Source organism: Crotalus tigris, unplaced genomic scaffold, assembly GCF_016545835.1.
Source record: "Crotalus tigris isolate CLP2741 ecotype Arizona unplaced genomic scaffold, ASM1654583v1 scf7180000017980.1470182205:1502881, whole genome shotgun sequence".
Lineage (NCBI taxonomy): Eukaryota > Metazoa > Chordata > Lepidosauria > Squamata > Viperidae > Crotalus > Crotalus tigris.
Genome location: NW_024096756.1, coordinates 268,521 through 287,500, shown reverse-complemented (window position 1 = coordinate 287,500; position 18,980 = coordinate 268,521). Strand labels below are relative to the sequence as shown.

The 18,980-nt window shown below is 34.0% G+C and overlaps 1 protein-coding gene across 4 annotated transcripts in view; it reads right to left on the bottom strand.

The window, feature by feature from the left end:
- The window catches only part of EPHA3 (EPH receptor A3), a 231,882-nt gene that overhangs the window by 15,643 nt on the left and 197,259 nt on the right, over positions 1-18,980 (bottom strand). For 3 of the 4 annotated variants that reach the window (XM_039345858.1, XM_039345856.1, XM_039345855.1), the window contains exons 12-15: positions 13,421-13,482; positions 12,095-12,304; positions 10,912-11,061; positions 8,633-8,826 (exon numbers count right to left, since the gene is read on the bottom strand). In XM_039345858.1, the coding sequence (XP_039201792.1) occupies positions 8,633-8,826; positions 10,912-11,061; positions 12,095-12,304; positions 13,421-13,482 (616 nt within the window). The remainder of the gene's footprint in view (positions 1-8,632; positions 8,827-10,911; positions 11,062-12,094; positions 12,305-13,420; positions 13,483-18,980) is intronic. The other variant, XM_039345857.1, reaches the window with a different exon arrangement.

The following is an 18,980-nucleotide window of genomic DNA, read 5'->3' as shown; positions in this document are numbered from 1 at the left end:
ACGAGGCAACTGGACAACAAAGTCCAGTTGCCTCATGAAAAAGGCACTTTTGGGACAAATGGCAAAGCCTTTTAGTTAAAAAACTTGTGATATTTGATTTTTCAAATTCTATTGCAAATACTGAACATCCTCAAATCTGCAATTGTCTACACTTGCTGGCAGATGCTTTTATTTGCACTTTGGTTACATTATGATCACTGTACTGAAAACCTATGGTTGGAAAGGGTAAAGTTCTAATTATTATTTAAGAAGTGGGTGGCCATAACAATTGAAATCAATCAATCAATCAATCAAGCAAGCAAGCAAGCAAGCCAGTTGGTAGATGGATGACCCTTTTATAAAACATTGAGTAGTTTTTCTAGAATTCTAGAATTGGTTCAATATTTTAGTATACAGTAGGTAGAGAAATCCTAGGTCAAATATTTGTCTCCCAAATCATTTGATCACAAGAAAAAAAGGTATTTTTTTCCACAAGTGAAAGGTCCATTTTTCCCAGATAAAGCAAGTGTTGATCCATTAGTTGCAACAGGAATTGACCAACCAGCTTCTTGCCCAAATATGACATCATGGGCTGAGAGTGATTGGCCCAAAGCAACCCAGCTGACTTTCATGCCTAAGGAAGACTAGAACTCCTGATTTCTAATCTGGTCTCCTGGTTTTTAGTTCCTAAACTTAATCTAATCCTAACCCTAGCCCTAACTTTGGATCCCTACAGATCCTCACCTCTTTTCCAGAAATTGATTTTCAGAATGGAGTTCAAATAATCTCATTCTATTTAAAAAAAAATCTATGAAGTCCCCAACTAAATCATATTCATTTTAAAACCTGATTTTTATTTTGCCACTACACTATCAAAGTAGACCAGACTTGAACACTAAAATGAGGAATACTGAAATTATTTTCATTATAGGGTTATAGTTCACAGAATCTTGCATTCTGAATGCACTTTTCTCTCCCTGCCTTTATTCTAAAGACAATTAGCGACAGTTTGAGATGCTTCCTCAAATTCTATTCTTGCTTTGGATTCAGATTTGTCTTATATGACCATTGCCTCTTCCTCATTTTCTTCAAGGTTATACTTATAGCCATTACAATTCTGTTTGGTTTTTGGAGACATATCCTTCTAATTTGCAGATGACAGATGGATGTACAAACAAGATCCTTTATATATATGAAATATTATGTGTGTATATATATATGTATGTATGTATGTACGTATATTAAAAAGAATATATAATAAAAGAATATATATTTTATATATATATATATAATAAATATAAACCATAGGGAACACAAGCAAATGCAGCTTTAAGCCCAATAATGTAACAAATGACTAGAGAATAGGTCTCCTCATGAGAAAACATTTAGTGAAATGTAATAACCTCGTAATGAGAATGTGACTTTTGTGAATCACTTAATGGTTGGCTTTATAAATACATACTTTGGAATAGCCAGCACTAAAAATGACATATTAATACACCAGACTTTAACCTTGTTGTCATTTCTACTGACTGTTGTAGTTCTGACTCTTAACCCTGGACCTCAACTTTGGATAATGGACACTATTAGATATATCAACCTTCAAGTGAACTCTGTGTGTAAATATTGGCCTAGCTTGAGAATCTGCTTTATGTTGTCTTCAATATATTGTGACCTTTGTTTATGACATTTTTAGGTGCTTTAACACTTAACCAACCCGCCATACAGACATGAACATAACAGATAGCTCTATCTTCCATTATTTTATTTAATCCCTTTGAAAGCCATACCACACAACTTTGAGAAGACTGAAAGCTTTTGTTGATACAAGCTTCCTTCAGAAACCATGCTGTGAATTGGCTTGTTAAATACGATTAAAATTGATCATACTTTGTTGCCTTTTGACAACCTGGAGCTTACTCTAGCCAGCTTTGAGCTCCTTTAGGCAGCCATTGTTTTGGGGAGAATTTCCTTCCTCCCCCAGAGTAAACATGCTTCAGGATTTCATTTCCTCTGGTTTTTATGTATTTTTTGTTGTTGTTAATTGCGAAGTCGTGTCCTACCCATCGCGACCCCATGGACAACGTTCCTCCAGGTCTTCCTGTCCTCTACCATCTTCTGGAGTCCATTTAAGTTCACACCTACTGCTTCAGTGACTCCATCCAGCCATCTCATTCTCTGTCGTCCCCTTCTTCTATTGCCCTCAATCTTTCCCAGCATTAGGCCCTTCTCCAGTGAGTCCTTCCTTCTCATTAGGTGGCCAAAGTATTTGAGTTTCAACTTCAGGATCTGGCCTTCTAAAGAGCAGTCGGGGTTGATCTCTTCTAGGACTGACCGGTTTGAACGCCTTGCAGTCCAAGGGACTCGCAGGAGTCTTCTCCAGCACCATAGTTCAAAGGCCTCAATTCTTTGGCGCTCAGCCTTTCTTATGGTCCATCTTTCACAGCCATACATTGCAACTGGGAAAACCGTGGCCTGGACTATACACACTTTTGTTGGCAGGGTGATGTCTCTGCTTTTTAGTATGCTGTCTAGATTTGCCATAGCTTTCCTCCCCAGGAGCAAGCGTCTTTTAATTTCTTGGCTACAGTCCCCATCTGAGGTGATCTTGGAGCCCAGAAAAATAAAATCTGTCACTACCTCCATTTCTTCCCCATCTATTTGCCAGGAATTGAGAGGTCCGGATGCCATAATTTTGGTTTTCTTAATGTTGAGTTTCAAGCCAACTTTTGCACTCTCCTTTTTCACCTGCATCAAGAGGCTCTTTAGTTCCTCTTCACTTTCTGCCATTAGAGTGGTATTATTTGCATATCTTAGGTTGTTGATATTTCTCCCGGCAATCTTAATTCCAACTTTTGATTCATTTAGCCCTACCTTTCTCATGATGTGCTCTGCATATAAGTTAAATAGGCAGGGCGACAGTATACAGCCTTGCCGGACTCCTTTTCCAATTTTGAACCAATCAGTGGTTCCGTGTCCAGTTCTCACTGTTGCTTCTTGACCCGCATATAGGTTTCTCAAGAGACAAATAGATGGTCTGGTATTCCCATCTCTTTAAGAACTTGCCACAATTTGTTGTGATCCACACAATCAAAGGCTTTAGCATAGTCAATGAAGCAGAAGTAGATGTTTTTCTGGAACTCCCTAGCTTTCTCCATGATCCAGCGTATGTTGGCAATTTGATCTCTAGTTCCTCTGCCTCTTCGAAATCCTGCCTGTACTTCTGGTAGTTCTCGATCCACATACTGCTGGAGTCTAGCTTGTAGGATTTTAAGCATAACTTTACTAGCATGTGAAATGAGTGCAATGGTGCGATAGTTTGAACATTCTTTGACATTGCCTTTCTTTGGAATTGGAATGTAAACTGACCTTTTCCAATCCTGTGGCCATTGTTGAGTTTTCCAAATTTGCTGGCAAATTGAGTGTAGCACTTTTACTGCATCGTCTTTTAAGATTTTGAATAGCTCAGCTGGAATACTGTCACCTCCACTAGCTTTGTTGTTGCTCAGATTTTCTAAGGCCCATTTCACTTCACATTCTAGGATGTCTGGTTCGAGGTCAGTGACCATCTCATTGTGGTTATCTGGGACGTTAAGCTCATTCTTGTATAGTTCTTCTGTGTAGTTTTGCCATCTCTTCTTAATCTCTTCTGCCTCTGTTAGGTCTCTGCCATTTTGGTCCTTTATCATGCCCATCTTTGCATGAAACGTTCCCTTCATATCTCCAATTTTCTTGAAGAGATCTCTGGTCCTCCCTATTCTGTTGTTTTCTTCTATTTCTTTGCACTGTTCATTTAAGAAGGCATTCTTATCTCTTCTAGCTATTCTCTGGAATTCTGCATTCAATTGGGTGTATCTTTCTCTTTCTCCTTTGCCTTCCCTTCTTTCCTCAGCTATTTGCAAAGCTTCCTCAGACAGCCATTTTGCTTTCTTGCATTTCTTTTTCTTTGGGATGGTTTTAGTTGCTACCTCTTGTACAATGTTGCGAACTTCCATCCATAGTTCTTCAGGCACTCTGTCTATCAGATCTAATTCCTTAAATCTATTTGTCACCTCTACTGTATATTCATTAGGAATATGATTTAATTCATACCTGAGTGGCCTAGTGCTTTTCCCTACTTTTTTTAATTTAAGCCCAAATTTTGCAACAAGAAGCTCATGATCTGAGCCACAGTCAGCTCCTGGTCTTGTTTTTACTGACTGTATAGAGCTTCTCCATCTTTGGCTGCAGAGCACATAGTCAATCTGATTTCTATGTTGACTGTCTGGTGATGTCCATGTGTAGAGCCGTCTCTTGGGTTGTTGGAAAAGAGTGTTTGTTATGACCATCGTATTCTCTTGACAAAATTCTATTAGCCTGTGCCCTGCTTCATTTTGTACTCCAAGGCCAAACTTGCCTGTTATTCTGGTTATCTTTTGGCTTCCTACCTTAGCATTCCAATCCCCCATGATGATAAGGACATCATTTTTTGGTGTTAATTCTATAAGGTGCTGTAGGGCTTCACAGAACCGGTCAATTTCATCCTCTTCAGCACCAGTAGTTGGGGCATAGATTTGGATTATTGTAATATTGAATGGTTTGCCTTGGATTCGAATTGAGATCATTCTGTCATTTTGGGGATTGTATCCCAGTATTGCTTTTCCTATTCTTTTATTGACTATGAAGGCTACTCCATTTCTTCTGAGGGATTCTTGCCCACAGTAGTATAACTGATGGTCATCTGAGTTAAATTCACCCATTCCTGTCCATTTTAGTTCGCTGATTCCTAAGATGTCGATGTTCAGTCTTGTCATCTCTTTTTTGACTACGTCTAGTTTGCCTTGATTCATGGATCTTACATTCCAGGTTCCTATGGAGAAAAAATCTTTACAGCATCGGACTTTCCTTTCACCACCAGATATATCCACAGCTGAGCGTCCTTTCGGCTTTGGCCCAGTCGCTTCATTCTTTCTGGCGCTACTAGTACTAGCCCTCTGCTCTTCCCCAGTAGCATATTGGACACCTTCCGACCTGAGGGGCTCATCTTCCAGCGTCATATCTTTTTGCCTTTTAATACTGTCCATGGGGTTTTCATGGCAAAGATACTGGAGTGGTTTGCCATTTCCTTCTCCAGTGGATCACATTTTGTCAGAACTGTCTGCTATGACCTGTCCATCTTGGGTGGCCCTGCACGGCATAGCTTATAGCTTCATTGAGTTACACAAGCCCCTTCGCCACGACAAGGCAGTAATCCATAAAGGGGTTTTATGTATTTAGTAAGCAAATTTAATTTATTCTATTTAAATCAACAGAGATAACTAACTAATTGCTCTTTAGGCTTTCCACATTTTGCTGATTTTGAATTTTCATTCTAACTTTAACTTTTTTTTTTTAAAAAATGGCCTTTTGGGGAGAAGATAAGGAAGCTATGTTATTTTTTTATCCAGTTAACTGAAATACTTTAATTTAGCAACTTTCAGAACTGGAATCTCTAAGATAAATAATGAAAGAAGTTGTGCACTTGCCTACTTCATCAGGAAAAAAGATTTTTCTATGAATAGATTTTATTATTTCTTTCAACATTGTATTCTTTGATGAGAGATGAAAGGTTGGATCTAGGTTAATGATGATTCATATATCATACTGGGCAAACCATATAGCTCCAAATGCCTTGGGCTGTTACTAATATTGCTAATTTTGAGCTGCAAAATGTTAATCATCTGCAATAATCTTGCAATTAATTTTCAGTGTGGCATCTTTCCTTTCAAAACATACAACTTATGCTTCCCTTAATTTTATGCAGGTATTCTTCTACCTGCATTTCTTTGTTTAAAACCATGGCTTAAAATATAACTGTAATTTTGTGTACTATATACAAAAAAGTCATGTCTTGTGGTTTGAATTTTTGTGGTCTGCATAGTTAATCAATGACAAAGTGCTCTTTCATCATGCTAATCCTCACATACACTTCACAGGTATTTGCTGAATGAGAGCATTGCAGAGACATTTCCACCTCTCCTTCATAAAAAGGAGACTGGATCATCCTGCCAGAGATGCTTCATAGGCTACAGCTAATGAACACAGTAGCTTATTAACTATGTCACATAAAGTCCTGTCTAAAGCCCTGTTTATCTTGGATCATATTACCTCAAGAATATCTTTTATAATATTTCTCTCCTTGCTCACTGTGGTAATCATTGGGTTAGAAAAGACCTTGTAAGTTTTCCATCCAATGCCTACCCCACAAGAGAAACCTCACATCATTCCAGGCATAAGGCTGTTTACCTATGCAACCTTTGCTTAACCACCTCCGTAATGGAATCCCTGGAGCTTTAGGAGGCAGGCTGCTACTCTCCATTGCTTAATAATTCTCACAATCAGAAAAATCCTTCTGCTATCACATTTGGACTTCCCACTGTAAAGTTTCCACTAATTGTAAGTGATCGAACGTAAGTGATGTAGAGAATAAATCCACATTTCTTTCCTGTGATAGCCCTTCAGAATTGCAAAAGTGATATTATGTCTGGTCTTAATCTCACCTTCTTTACCTGGTTTGTTTCAACATTCTTCAGAGGATTTAGGCTCTAGGACCCTCACCATCTTTGTACTTTTTCCAGTTAATCAACATCTTACTTGTATAGTGGTAACCAATTACTTAAGCACAGTTTGACCAGCAGAACATAGAGCAGACTGGAACTATCACATTTATAACAGAGGAGTGAAATTATGGCCCCTTTATAATTTGTGGACTTTAACCCCCAGAATTCTGGGAGTTGAAGTCCGCAAGTCATGAAAGGGCCATAGTTCCCTTATTTATAATTATAGAAAATTCTTTCAAATTGTGCTATGGGTACAAATGCATTATCTGTACTGTTGAGAAACAAATTCTTCATTAAAAAGACCTTTAAAGAACACTTTGCACAATTTTTAAACATTGGGAAGTTTAATGTTCAGTTAAAAATATTCTTAATTTTATGATTTTACTATAAATCATTTACTATATATTGCCATAAGACTAAGGTAGTTGATGGTTATTCAACTACTGAGATGTCAGACCCTTCATGACCCCATGGACCATAGCATGCCAGGTTCCCTTTCCTCCACTCTCACCTGGAGTTTGCACAAATTCACATTCATTGCATCGACAACACTATCTAACCATCTCATCCTCTGCTGTCCCCTTATCCTTTTGCTTTCAATCTTTCTCAACATTAGAGTTTTTCTAATGATTAGTAATGGTAAATAAATAACAATATTAGTAAATAATATAAATAAAAGAAACAGCTTCTGTAGTAAATTAATAATTTTATAATAATATTAATAAAAAATGGATCCTATAGTACAGAACGCTACTAGCCTTCGGAACTGAATATTACTGGAAACTATACCAATACTAGGATTACTATAGTCCCTTAATATAAGGAGCTTATTTCTGGGAGATGCTACCAGGCCCATCTGTATTTCTATTCTATTTTTTTCCTGCACTTTAGCAAGCAGCATAATTGTACTTTTTTTCCTTTTTTCCAATGCATAATGGAAGCATATAAACAAACAAACCCCTATTTTACTCCCTCATTTCAATTAGTTATTGGCAAACTTACAGTAAAATTTTATTGATGTTTGTGGGGTCTAGGATTGGGAGTGGATGAAGATATCTAATCTACAGGTTCTATACTTCTACGTTCAAACCTTCTTTCCCACCTCAAAAGAATGCAAGTTATTATAATAAATATATTGGCTTTTTGTAATTATTATTTGTGTTTTATAATCAGGCTTAATATTTATAATTATAAAGTAATGCACCAGGATCTAAAAAATATATTAAGTTTTAAATAGAAAACAGTAACGAAAATGTTCAAAATGAACTTTCTCTGAATAAAATCCCAAAATTTTATATGCAGAACTTCAGATATTTGGAACTATCAAAAAATCAAATAAATTATGGTTATTATTCTATTCTAATAATAGAATAATACAACCTCCCAACTAATAAAACTTGAAAGATTGTTCTCTGGTTTTCCACTGCACTCAAAATTTAAAAGACTATGTATATTGAGGAGCAAAAATACAACACTGATGTTGAAAATCAAACCAATTGCTACAGTTAGAAAGACTTTTAAAATTATTTAATGCTGCACATGGAACTATTGAAAAAGTACTTCAAAAGTATTTTCAAAGTAGTAAAGGAATTATGCAAAATTAATCTTCAAATACATAAATACATTTTTCTTTCTAAGAAGGATTTGGCCTCAGCAGTGAATTGTGTTTTATTTTAGAGGTCAAGAAGTATACACATGTTGCTTGAATTCCACTCTTCTTAGCACACCTAGGCTAATCAGCTTCTGAAATTTAACTAGTATTTATGATGTACTTTTAAGCTTATATGCTGAGAAATACATAGAAAAACATACTCCCTGACACACAGTAACATTCTTGACATAAGAGATAATGATAAATTATTCTGATGTTGTGTCAATACTAACGCAACATGACCACTCAGTTGCAAAGTCTTGTTCTGATATTACTAACATTTTTAAATCAAGCCTAAAGAATGCCCTGGAATGCACTATTTAATGGGGGTATTCTGTCTCCCTAACTAATATCTCACAACAAACATTTCCTTTGCCACATATTCAAGTTATATAGCAAGTTATAAATGTATAGATTGTGTCACCTTGCAGCTGCGTTGGTGATAATTTTTAAACTGCTGGGATTACGGATAAGCTTGTCCAAGATGCTGACAATCTGTTCAAACTTTGGTCTGTTGTTTCTGTCTTTTTGCCAACAGTCCAGCATCATCTGATATAAGGCAGCTGGACAGTCCATGGGTGGTGGCAAACGGTATCCTTCCTCCACTGCTTTAATTACCTGCACAAGGAAGACAGTTTGTAGAAGCTGAAGGACATTCAGTTCACTTTTCCTTCTTCGGTTCTGAAAATGATATGCATTACATAATCTAATGTGGAAGTTTAGTAATTAAACAGATGTATTTTATTCCTAACTATTGTGAATCATGCCTATTCTTTTTCATCTCCAAAATAAGCCACTTGACAATACAGAGATACAAAACATGACGGAAAAAGCAGAGGATAATTACATATCTTTGAAGAAAGTGACACTCAATCTTGTCCAATGTTTAAATTTGATTAGACCAAATACGGCTCAATTTATACATTTCCTACAGTACTAGCTTAATTACTCCGAAGAGAAAACATCTGGATCACTGCTGTATATTCATCCCACCTCCTTCAATAGTCTTATAGGAATTGTTATTTGAGATCATATGAACTTACAAAATTGCTTTATACCAGTCCATAGTTTAGCATTATTTATAATGACTAGCAATGAATCTCTTGGGATTCAAATGGAGGACAGTTTTCCATCTTTAACCGGATTAGCCAATGACTGAAACAGAACATAGCCAAAACCACAATAATCCTGCTTCTAATATTTAAATATTTCAGAATCTTAATTTATCTAAAAATCTTGCCTTGGATAAGATCCAATAATACATATATGGAAACTCAATATGCAGGAACAATCTTTTTAAACTACTTTTGTTAATATAGAAATATGAAAATGTAAACCATGATTCAGACAAAAAGGCCGGTATTCAGCTATTAAATATCCATTATTGGCTAATGCCTTAGCATTACACACACACACACACACACGCACATGCCCGCATGCATGTATGCAGTTTGCCCCTTGATATTTCAGAATTTCAGATGAGAAGATGTAATATTTGTAGAAGCCCATAAATATTATTAAACTAAGTCTGGAAATATTATGAACCGCACGATTAGCAAAATTTTCATAATTACCATTTCTATATACTGAGGTTTTGATTTGAGTATTGCTGTAGTTTGGTTTATTGGTTTCAAATCAATCAAAAATATCAGAAAATGATCCAAAAGCAGCAAAAAGCTTTAAAGGTATCTATTCCCTAGGTTCTTTTAGGGGGAGCAATTATTTCTAAATCATATTTATAATTTTATTATTGTATTACATATTCAGTTATGCAACAAAATAATACGTTGACATTAAGCTGTATACATACAAGGTTGCACATATATTTATGATAAGGCAATATATTAAAAATATCAGCAGCTGCTAAAAGGTTTTTGAGAGCCAAACATAGTAGTAATTAGAGAGCAATTTAATTAGGTTTCATATGTGTGTTCAACACTCATGCACTTGTTGGCAAATGTTGTACAGCTCAGTGCATGTAAACAATGTAAGCCAATTCACAAAACAGTAATGATATTTGGTACAATAAAAATTTAAAAAATAAAATTATGGCAGAATTTATACACTAAGTAACAAGATGACTATATACATTTGTTTTTAATTATATGTAAGTTTAGGAACAAAACAATTTTATTTGTGATGTATGTATAACATTAAAATAAACTGTACTGTGTAACTGGATCATGTCAAGTAAATCAAAGTTAAATCAAGTGCACAAAATGATATTTTTATTTATTGGAAAATACTATATTCCAAAGAAGCATAACTGCAAAGCAAAATATAATTATTTAAACTGTTTACATGAAACAGTTCTAAGAAAATCAAATAGTCACTTCACATAACATATGTAGTATTTCAAAACATGTTCTAATTATTAAAAACTTATACACAAATATTTACTTTCCTTTTGTAAAGTTCAGTTTAATCTGATCTATAACACTCATGGAATAATTCAATTAAAAGAAATCAGGAGAATTTAATGAGGAACTCTAATCACTGAAATTTTAATTTAAAACAGTTTGGCATTTTATGTCTTACTTGAATCTGTTTTCTTCTTCTATTTTGTAAAAAAAACATTAATTGTTTAAAAAGCTTTTTTTAAAAAAAGAAGCAAAAAATCTCCCCCAATAAAATAAGCCTTTTCCAACAAACTTTGATTTTTTTTCCTGTGTAATAATTGTCTATATAATTCATTGTACTCACATCTTGATTAGACATTTCCCAATAAGGTCTCTCTCCATAGGACATTACTTCCCAAAGAACAATACCATAGCTCCATGCGTCACTGGCTGATGTAAATTTGCGATAAGCAATAGCTTCTGGAGATGTCCAACGAATTGGAATCTTGCCTCCCTATAAGGCAAAACCATCATATACACATATATCTGTGCCCTCAATATTTTGAATAGAAGTCAAACAACAATAAAAATATTGCTGATTGTTTTTATATTTATTTATTTATTTATTTACGGACTTATATGGCCACTCATTTCATAAAATCACTCTAGAAAGCTCATATAACAATCCATATAACTATCTTTACCAACAAAGCCAAGGAGCTGGCTTCATTGTGGCAGTTTAAAGTTTTATCTAGACACGGAAGAAGCTAACAATCCATACAACATAGTTTAAAATTTACCAGACAAAATATTATCTTAAACCATATTTTCCAATCTTGCCCTAGTTTATTAGGATTAGTCTATGTATATAAAAAGAAGTGCAAAATTATGTTATTTGGAAGGGCACAATATTCCTACATAACTATTTTCTCTTAATGAAAAAGTCTGTATATAATACAGATATAGTTATATAGGACAGATACATATATGTACTGGTACTATATTGGCTAGAAACTGCTTTCTGTGGAACTGAAAAGAGTATTAAAAAATAGTACAGAATTAATTAGCAATAATAAGACATAAAGTGGAATCCTATAAGCATGTACTGAAGTATAATAACTTAAGAGGACTTAATGCTGAGTGGATATTTACAAAACATGCATATTAATCCCCTGTGGATAGGTTGGTCTGACCGTCTAGAATTCAAAAACTGTTTGATGCTACACAGATTACAAACTGAGAGCAGAAGGAGTGGAAAGAATCGTGAATTCTGCTTTAAGGGTCTTCAAAGAAGAATACAATTTGAAAAAAGGAATAAAGGCCTTAGAGTAGTTCAGGATTTATGTAAACTTTACCATTGTGATTGAAAACAACAGAACAATTAAAGCGCAATGTACTTGCTACTATACTGACCAATTTCAGTCAGAATAAAATGGTTATATATGTGCACAATATCTGTATATAGTAAGATTTATCTGCAGCGTCTACATATTATTTGTGACTCAGACGCTGCTTTGTTGCAATAACTCCTAGATCAAAAAACTCACCCTTGTTGTATAGGCAGCTTCTGGATCATCTTCCAATATGCGGGAGAGGCCAAAATCAGAGACTTTGCATACTAAGTTACTGTTGATGAGTATGTTGCGGGCAGCAAGGTCACGATGGACATAACCCATATCGGAAAGATATTTCATGCCAGATGCAATTCCTCGAAGCATTCCTACAAGCTGAATGACTGTGAATTGAGCATCATGTTTCTGCAAACAATTTAAACAACCTTTTAGCCCTTCAGTTTACATAAGGCTTCTACTCAGAAATAATCTACACATCAGTATAGCTTGGTTTTGAAAATAGTGTGCTGAAATGCACCAGTTAAAGCAAACATAAATCTGATACGTATTGCCAAATAAGACATCATTCTCTCACTCACTTGCACTCTCTCTCTTTCTCTCTAACATGAACACAGAGTCAAAACATGTGTACTAGCCCAAATCAAATGTCTCTGACTTGTCCAGATTGATGAAAACTTTTCATTTTAATTTCCTACATTAATACATGGAAAATTTGATAAACTAAGATTGCATATATAATGGATTCAAAATAAAGCATTCCATCTAAACATGATCTTTGACTCAATATTATTTTTCTATAAGCCTAATACAGCTTCATTCTTTCTGGCAAAACCATAGGGCTATTAGCAAACTGAAACAGTTCCATTATAGATATAGCAGCTGAACTTTTAGAACAAGTTATAATTAACATTGATAAGGTTTCATTTGTTTTTTGTGATTTACCTGCTGGGTAAACTATAGTCATCTTCCTACAATATATTGTGTAAATCCATAAAGTAAATGTTCTCAGTAACTAGTTAAGTTAAGAGCATTCTATGTATGTAACAAATATGCAGATTCTTTCCAGATATTTGCATCGAAATTTATTCTAGGACTGAAATGGAAATTATGACCCTAGCTATATATATATATATATATTATGTCAAGCCATATGAACTTCATCTAAAATGAAATCTTAGTTTAAAAACTTAACGGTTCTGATATTAGACCAAACACTGCATGAAATAAATATAATTATAGTATAAATTACCATTCTTCTAAAAGCTGTAGTTGCGAATAGAGCTTCATGTTGAATCTGATATATGCAAAGACACTTGAATAATGCTTAGAAAACAGTAGACTTAGATCTTATTTGACTTTTTTTATTGCTTTGTTGGAAATGATTGATTTTTATCACTCTTTTCATAAAAAGTAATAATGTTTAAAAATAATTGAAGTTCCGTTCATCTAGATATTTATCTCTTTAAGATAGTGGAATTTGTATAATGCATAACTAGAGGATGACATCAACAAGTCACTTACCCTGAGAAAGCTATCTAAAGAACCATTTTCCATATATTCAGTAACAATCATGACTGGTTTACCTGAAAAAAAGTATTAGACAAATCAATTAATTGAAAAACAATGGCTGTATAAAAAAAGTCAAAATTGAAAACTTCTGCAAAATATGAAAAACATGCTTTAATATTCCTATAGTATTCTAAAACTGAAGATGGCTTTCAGCAGCAAGAGTTGAATACCATGGGCATGACTATGAAAGTTTAACATTCCATCTTTCTATCTCTATATAGCTTGATAAATTGCATATATTTTCTCTAAATGTATTATTATGTGGTATTTACAATAACAGAAATGATATTAACATGAGGACAAGATTCCTACACAAAGAGTCCACTTTTTATTATAGTAAGTTATATTTAGTTATCAGATAGATAAATATAATATTTATTTATTTAGCTGCTTATTTTTTTTAACCTTTATTTAGTAATTGAAAAATCAGTTCAAATTATAATATTGGTTCAAAAGTAAAGCAAAGGCATAATTATACATTCATTTATTGGAAACAATCATTTATTTATATATTTTGTTAGATGCCATAGAATTAAAAATGATGAAATTAAAAAAGATGAAATATGGTAATATCTACAATAATATTATAGCATGAACATTCTAGGTTTTTAAGTAATTAAGTAGAAATTTCCATCTAAACCCATAATGCAATTCAGAATTAACTTAATGACAATTTTAGGACCCAAGCTTGTATTTTTCTGAATGTTATTTCTATATAAAACAGGTATATTAAGAAAATGTTTACAAGTACACATGTACTATTTATATGTATATATTTATTGTATAAAAAGAATCACAAAATAATGCAAATATTAGCTCTAAACCATTGGTGTTCAACTTTTTTGGCACCAGGGACCAATTTTGTGGAAGACAATTTTTCCATGGAAGGGGGGGGGGGAAATGGATGGTTTTGGCTTCACTTGCCTGTGTTCATCTCCAGTTGTGCAGCCTCATTCCTAAGCAAGGCCGTTGGGGACCCTTCCTCTAAACTATTCACTAAGAAAATTGTGTACTATGGAATTGCATACAAAGATACATTTGGATTACCAAGTCTGCATTTGATGCAAAATGGACAGAAACAAATTTATAAATTATTAAAAGAACAGAACTTTTTAAAAGAGCATATAATCTGATGCCTTATATCAAATATTTCTTCCTAAAATTCCATTTGTTTATTTAATTCTCAAAGCTCCAATTCAGGGGGGGGGGAAAGTATCTATCTATTCTCTAGCTTCTAGTGCCTTAGCCACTAATATATAGGATAACTTGCTATTGTTGGCAAAAGAAGGTTCCGGATATGTCCTTAGGTAAGCACAAAAGATTATCATAGCAGAGTGCCATCATGTTCCACTTTGACTAATTAGCCAAAGGGAAATGTGCTTAGGATAATTGTTTAATTATCCCAAGTGCTAAGTAGTTTAGGAAAAGCATTTCACATCTTCTATTCTAACAGTCTTTTCACTGCCTAATGACAACTGAACACAGTTCTTTCTTGTGGCCTTTTGTGAAGAAACACTGCCATGCTTATGCTCCAATGAATCTTTACAACAGCCCATAACTCAAATGTTTCTAGTCAAGTCTGACATAAGTTATGGCCTGGGAACCAACTTCCTCCTTCCCAACATACATACTAGGAATCTACTTAGCAACTGCTTTAGCCCATTTGGGAGTTTCTCTTATTCACCACTTTCAATTCATTGTCAATGAAAACACCTTAGTGTGGTATAGTATTGACTTAATTTATTAATCATTACATTTCATCTGAAAACAGGTGCCAGAATTATGAATTGCTTTTGCAATATGCTGCTTTTTCAGTGGAAACTATTTTTAAATGACTCTAAGTCTTTGGACTGGTAAAGTTAAATCACTAATTTAATTTTAATTCATTTTAATTTTTAAATTAATTTAATTAATTTATTTTAATTTTATTATGGAAACATAGTCTTTATACCTCAGCCAGGAAAGAGTTTAGCATAATTGGGAAACTGTGCATGTTTTAAAATCATTTCAACCATATATTGTTGTATTCCATCTCAATTTTCTTTGGACAAAATTAAGAATATTTTTGGAGAAAGAATACATAACAACTCTCACATATCTTAACATAATTGAAAAAAGTAAAGTACTCATAATTATTTAAACAACTTATTAAAATACAACTGATTTTTTTTAGTATAGTACCTTTTTGTTAAAATTATGTAAAAATACATTGCTACAATGCAATAAGAGTATCAAAAATATAAAGTAATAAAGCAATGAAAAACATTTAAAATTATTAAATGCACATTTCCTTCTTTATATTTATCCTGTCTGAGCAGGTATTCACATATTGAAGCTGGAAATGAATAAGCAATAAGAAACACATGTTCTAAGGAAACCCAACTTATTTTTAGAGAAACATACCATGTTCATTTATCAAAATGTAACCATTTATACGATAACAACTTGTTTCAACAGTGTTTCTAAATTTTATTATACTACAGTGCTAAAACCTGCTGTAAATTATTACTAAACTAAGCAGAACATGTGTGTTGGCTATTAGGAGTGCTGTCTATAAAACACCTTGGAGATTAGCATTCGAGACTAGCATAGAAACAAATATGAAACAGGGGAATAATTCAGTGTTGGAAAAATAGACTGAACTCTTCTTTAGCCTGTGCACCTTATCATATCTCTAGTGAGCAGTAAGCCACACAGCTGCTGAATGGTGTATGTGCCAATGTTTGAACTAAGGGTTTCCTACAGATGACAGCCATGAAAGTTGTTAAGAATTATCCCATAATGTGCAATCAGCATGAATAGCTTATTTGTAAAGGTTATTCATCAAAATTTGGTTTGCCACAGAAAATCCCAATGCCAATTAATCATAGATATCATACAGGAAGGTATGGTTGGCATATTCGTTTCAAAAAGAACACCCATGGATAATATACAAACTTCCTCTATTTCTTTGAACTAATTCCAGCCAAACTTTAAGGATTACATGATTACTGGTAAAATATAAGTCAAAAGCACTGGAAGATTTTTCATTATAATGTATCAATACATTATCATTAAAAACCTAATGATAATTCAAAACATTTGAAAGCCAAAAATAATATAGATTATTTTCTTATTTTCACTTTTACTTTTGCCTACAGCAAACATCTTTAAAATATACCTAATATTGTATTAGGCTAATCTGCAGTGATGGCATGCTTGTGTCACTACAAGTGCTAACACAATAGATTCATCACTAATACGTTATTCCCTCCCTTTCAAAAAAAAACAAAAACCTTACAAGTTTTGTGAATAGGCAAGGAACTATGGTTTAGACATTTATCTGAGAAAAAGTGTAAGGAGTTAAGAAAGCTAAACCAGGGAGAGACCATAAGAATGACCTCTTAAGGAAGAGAGAAAATATTGCAATAGACTAAGAAATAAGAACTTGGGAAATATATTGGTGAGACAAAGCAGCAAGGTAAAAATTCGACAGAAAAGAACTACTTAATTTAACATGTTTCTGGAGGAACAGGATACTCACCATTGCCCACTGATTGGTTGTACTGTAAGGTATATCTAGAGGACTTTACAACTTTGTTTTTGAGTGAGTCCTGCATTTGGCCTTTCACTAGAATGTTGAATGGGAAGTGAGGAGACTGCTACACCCAAAACAGGATGGAAACAAATATGCTGAAGTTGTATGGCCAGAGACGTGAGGTCATGTTCCTGTTTCTATACATAGCTAAAAGTTCTATGCACAAGCAAAGAGCCTCTGCAAAATGTGTCACCTCTCCCATCACTGAAGGATTGTGTATACATTATGTACAAATACTATAATGCAGGATCCCCAACTTTTGCGGCTTGGCTGCCTGGCTGGGGGGGAGAGAGAAGAACTGGGCCACGTAAGTGGTGGATGATGGTGTTCATGAGCCCACAGCTCTTGTGCAAGTGGCAGGCCAAAGCGCAGCTTGATCTGCATAAGAGTCAAGCTGGCACACACATGCACAAGTACCCACCGGCTTTCCCCTTGCACAAGTTGAGCTGCATGCACACGCACTCCAACCAGTCACTTGTGCGGCCCATTTCCAAAAGGGCCACAGCCCAGTAGTAGGCCACAGCCCTGGAATTGGGGACCCCTGTTATAATGCATTTGAAGAAAGAGGTTATTTAGAGAAGAACTACTGAACCTATAAACAAGAGAAGCTTTATATTATTACAAAAAAAAGAGATAAATAGTAATGATGCTAAAGCCTCAAAATAAAGTTTATAATATGAATATTAGTTGTAGGTGGAAAGAACAGAGGCCTGAAGCTAAGGTGGATACAAGCACAGAGATAGGAGAAAAGGAAGAAATAGAATGGGTCTCAATGGCTCATAAGGGAACAAATAGTTCCATTAACAAGATATATTTTCTTCTTGTATATTGATAGAGAATTTCCAAAAAAGTGATGAGTTCCAGATTTAAAAATTATTCTTTGGGTTTCTAGTGAACACCATCTGAGCAGATAATTAATATAATTCTAGCTATTTAATAAAACTTTTTAATATTTTAAATATTCAGTTTCTTTCCCCCAAATATTATTATTTTTGTGGCAATATTACCAATAAGAAACATAATTTTATCAATATACTAATCAACAAGTAATCAGTTGGATGTTCATATTTGCTATATTTATGTTTTCAGCTATTACTGCAGTTCAAATAACTGCAGTACGAAAGTAAAGTATTAGAAAGTTCAGTTATTGCCATGTGATATTTTTTTTGCTTCCTGAATATGGTTCTTCAAATATTTGCCAGATGCTGACACCGTGAGGTAATATGCAGTATGATTTTTCAAGTCTAGCCAGAATGCCTGCAGCTGTTTAAGAACAATCAATGTCAACGCAGAATCCAGTACTTTCTAATACTGAATGACAACTGTAAAACATTATCATCTTTATTACCACAGGAGGGTGTACAGTGCATAGTATAATTTTAGAAATCCACAATGGATTCATAGCAGGATTCTTCATTTTCTAAACTGTATTTCTCTATAAATTTAAGTTACAGCATTGAAAAAGGTACTATACTTCTTTGGACATTACAATATTTCTATTTTGTAATACTAGCAGATATTGTAGTACCCAAGAACTGCTGTTAAATATAAGTATTCTATGAACAATGCCAACATATTTATAGCTCAAACCATATGCTGCATTGCATTATCATCTATGTTGCCCACAACTAATTGCAAGCGTTTTAGCTAAATTACATGACACGGTAAAGGCAAAGCATGTATTATCCTTCTGTTTTAAAGCGTATGTAAAATTCTGAGTGTTGAGACTCTGCCCAGATTAAAATTAAAACCTCACATATATGCCACAGTTTTCAAAAGTTTCCACAGACAATAATGGCATTTTTTAAAAAGCTTATTTGCAGATTTCATTATAGCTTAAATGTTACAAAAATCAAAAATAAGAGAGGGGCAGCTAATTTGGAAATGGATACAGGACATTCTAATGTAAATATTTAAAAAAAAACAGAAGAAGAT